Here is a 3,694-nt window from a genome sequence, read left to right on the forward strand (position 1 = left end):
GGCCGCGCCCGCCCGCTCCGCCTCCCCCGCGGCCCGGCGGGGGCGGAGGAACCGCGGGGGGACGCGCCGCGGCGCCGCGCTTCCTGGGAAAAGGGAGCTGCTCTGCACGCGCCTAGGATTAATCTAAGGCGAAGCCGCTTTCCCTGAGCCAAGAGTGACGCTCCCCTGTCGTGCCGCCCGCTGCCGGCGCCGGGCCCGGCGGCAGCGCCGCGGGGAAGGCCCCGGTGCCGCGCCGGCCCCCGGGGGCTCCTCGCAGCTACGGCTCGCTGCGCTGGGGATGTTTTTCTCATAAAACTCGATTGCTCCGAGGGATGCTGAGCTCTGCCATCTTGGGCAGCTGCAAATCCTTACAATCCTTCTTTTCTTTTTTTTTATGGAAATTCTTTTTTTGTGTGTGTGTGTGTGGAAATTTGTCTTAATAGAACACGAGCTTTTTCATTTTGGTGGGTAATTGTTTGGTACAGATTGTTGTATCTGTCTTTTGAGTTTTAAAGTTGTAGCAGGATTAAATTTTATTCTGTGTTGTTGACCTTCTCCTTAAATGATCCCATTCAAATTGGTTTTATCACTGGTTTTATCACTGTTAGCAAGGGCTGGCCCTGTAGTGAGAGTCAAAAAGTATCTGTGGAAAACCCTTGTGTAAAGGAAAAAAAACCCATAATTCAGAAATGTTACATGGGTAATTTAGACCAAACACTCTCCTCGGGAGTTGTGGCTGTGGTTCCCATTTGTCCAATATCCTGGTTTGCTATTAAAGACCAATAATTCTCTCTCTGATTAAACTTCAGTTCTTCAAAATACAGCAGTGTAAACTATTTTGCTTAAATTCTAGTTCAAGTAAATTATATGTTTCTAGCAAACAATATTATAACTGAAATGATAATATCAGACCGAACTCTTAGCTCATTTCCAACAGTGCAAAAAGCAGAGGAAAAGAGTTGAGAGTGGGATCTGCTCCTGTCTTCAAGTTTGTCTGTAGAGCTAGCATTACTCGTTTCTGAACTGATTTAGTTAAGCTAGTCATTGCTTTGAAGGAAACAATCAAATAGCTTAAGTGTCCATCTACAGGCTTACACTGATAAAAGATGAACCAGCTCTCACTTAGGTGCAAATTAACTCATCTCACTATTCAAGATATTTGTAAAGCAGATCACACACTGCAAATGAGATCTTTCTATCCCCTCATTTGAATGAGAAAAATTGTGCTGTGTTACATGCCAGACAAACTGTGTGAATTTTTTTTTATATTAGAAGTTTATAAATGTTTGAAGTCCAGAATGAAAAAGGTTATGTAGGTCAGTATTACTGAGTTGAATGGCATAAAACTGCCTCTTTTTTTTCTTTTTTTTAATAAATCTAATTTGAATGGATTCTCCTGGAGGAAGGCCCTTGTTTGCTAATTAATATGGTGGACTATAGAAAGATTTCCTACAAAAAGAAGAGACTAAAACTGGAACACTAAGGTTAATTTTATTTATGATAATGCTTTGTCATGAAGAGCAGTAAAGGTCTGTAGGTATTTCTTGGAGGGAGTTAGCATCTCTAAGCAGCTGGATGGAGCTTTACTTGTAATACAGCTTCATGGAACGCCTTTTTTACCCCAAATCATCAGCTTAAACCTTTTCGGTTCTAAGAAAGCCAGTGCACATCCTGCCAGCATACGACTTAGGGAGATATATATACACACTATATATATATACATACATACATGTATATATATATGTACACACATTGTCTAAATGAACTGATGTTCTTGTACCTCAGAAGGTACTATGGTCTTTGTAATTTAGGTGAAGTTCCCAGGAAAGCCTAAGTGTCGGCATTTTGTTGTGTTTCTAAAAGTAGCCGGCAACGTTTGCAGCATGTTCCTTCCATTTTAAACCTAATTCCTTCAGAGCATGTAACTGTCCCCCTTATTCTTTCACAAAGTGTTACCCTGTCATGGAGTGGAGACGAGCAGAGATACTTGAGCTGAATACTTGCATTAGGAAAAAGTGAGTCAAATTGCCCACAGTTTATGAAAGTGCATACAAATCTGATGGCATCAGGAGGGTCTTTGCTTGCTGCAAAAAGGGATGAATATTGGCATGTCAAGTAGGATTTATACCTAATGTTATCCCACCACTTACACAGTTTCATACATAGCAAAAAGCTAGGTAAAAGATCCAGAATAACTGTGGTGCCATGATAGCTGCCCGCGTGGGTATTTTATTCTCATGTTGGTTCTTAATCTTTTATATATGGCTTGATTATAGTTGTCCTGTATTATGTTCTTAAAGCTTTCTCATTTGCCTGTACAAAGTCTGTTTGCTTCCTTTGACGCGAGCTGTGCTACATGGAGGCCTCTGACGCAGCCACCTCCAAGAGACAGAAGACACAGACAGGATGCTGCCAGCTGCGCGCCAAGAACTCGCAACCTTTCTGTTAAAGAAAATGCCAGGAAAACCACCTGGTGAGCACAACAATTCACGTGCCTTTACGTTTCCCTCCTGTGGTGTTTGTGGGGTGGATGTGTGTAAGAACAGAGACATTTATAAAGTAAGTTTGCTCTAGCTTACTGTTCCGATGTTTTAAAATTTGCCACTTCTAAAAATATTCCCGTGGAGGCACAGGTCGCTGTATAGACCACTTCGGGTCGCTCGATGGCAGGTTTGCTTTCTTAGTGACTTTTCAAGGATGCTGTAACGACAGTTTGTGGATCCATAGGGGTCCACAGACCAGGAGACGAGACCGACTCTTGCGCCTGGCGGTGATTTCAGCACGTACAAAACCCGGCGGCTCACGTGGTATCTGCAGCCTTCATCCGCAAGACCGGCGCTCTGGCCTGGGAGCGACGGGGACTGCAAGAAATGCCGGGGGCAAAATGAGTCGGGGAGGCCGCAGGTAGCGCCCGGGGCCTGCCCGCACCCCTGCCCGGGGCAGCCGGGCACCCGGGGGGCGATGCGGGGCCTGAAGCTGGAGCCTCGGCGAGGAGGAGCCGCGAGGTGCGTCTTGGCGAGCGCCGCCGCCGCCATCCCGCGCAGCCCCTCAGCGCCGCCCCTGCGGCGGGGCCGCGGCCGCCCTCCTGCCTCGAGGGGCCGCGGCGGCGGCGGCGGCGCCGGGCGCGGCGCGTCCGGGCGCGGCGGCGCCGCCTCCGCCGGGAGCTCCGGGCGGAGCCTCCCCTCCTTCCCGTCCCCCCTCCCCCGGCTCCCCGAGCGCCCCGAGGCAGCGCCGGCTGCCTGCGCCGCCCGCTCCGCTGGGAGAAGGAGGAGGAGGAGGAGGCGCCCCGAGGCACCGGCGCCGGGAGCCGAGCACGTAACAGTTTCAGAGCCCGGGGCGCCTTTCGGAGGGCACCGCACATGTCCCAAAAGCAGGGTATTTGGCACCGCTCTCCCTTCCCCCAGCCCTCCGTGCTCCCGCATCCCTCCTCCCCGCCCGCTTCTGCGTCCTCCGGCTCCTCCTCGACCCTTCCCCCGTGCTTCCCCTCGCCCCGCGGCCTGCCCTCGCTCCCCGGCGGGCGGGCGCCGGCGCGGGGTGCCCGCGCCCGAACTGACCGCCGTTTCCCCTGTGCCCAGCTGGCGGCCCGCCGGGCGAGAGCGCCGGGGACTGGTGCCTCTACCAGCTCAACGGAGCGGCCGAGCTGGAGGTCTCCGAAGGTGAGTGCGGGGCGCCGAGGCGGGGCCGGCGGCGGCACATGGCGGCACGTGGCGGCGGC

The 3,694-nt window shown here is 51.6% G+C and overlaps 1 protein-coding gene across 1 annotated transcript in view; it reads left to right on the top strand.

Moving 5' to 3' along the window:
- Positions 1-3,338: 3,338 nt before the first annotated feature.
- Positions 3,339-3,694, top strand: part of PPP2R2C (protein phosphatase 2 regulatory subunit Bgamma) — a 208,568-nt gene continuing 208,212 nt past the window's right edge. Inside the window, exons 1-2 of the mRNA XM_026054833.1 lie at positions 3,339-3,354; positions 3,555-3,635. Of these exons, the coding sequence (XP_025910618.1) occupies positions 3,339-3,354; positions 3,555-3,635 (97 nt within the window). The remainder of the gene's footprint in view (positions 3,355-3,554; positions 3,636-3,694) is intronic.

The sequence above is a fragment of the Apteryx rowi genome, unplaced genomic scaffold, assembly GCF_003343035.1.
Source record: "Apteryx rowi isolate R43461 unplaced genomic scaffold, aptRow1 scaffold_97, whole genome shotgun sequence".
NCBI lineage: Eukaryota > Metazoa > Chordata > Aves > Apterygiformes > Apterygidae > Apteryx > Apteryx rowi.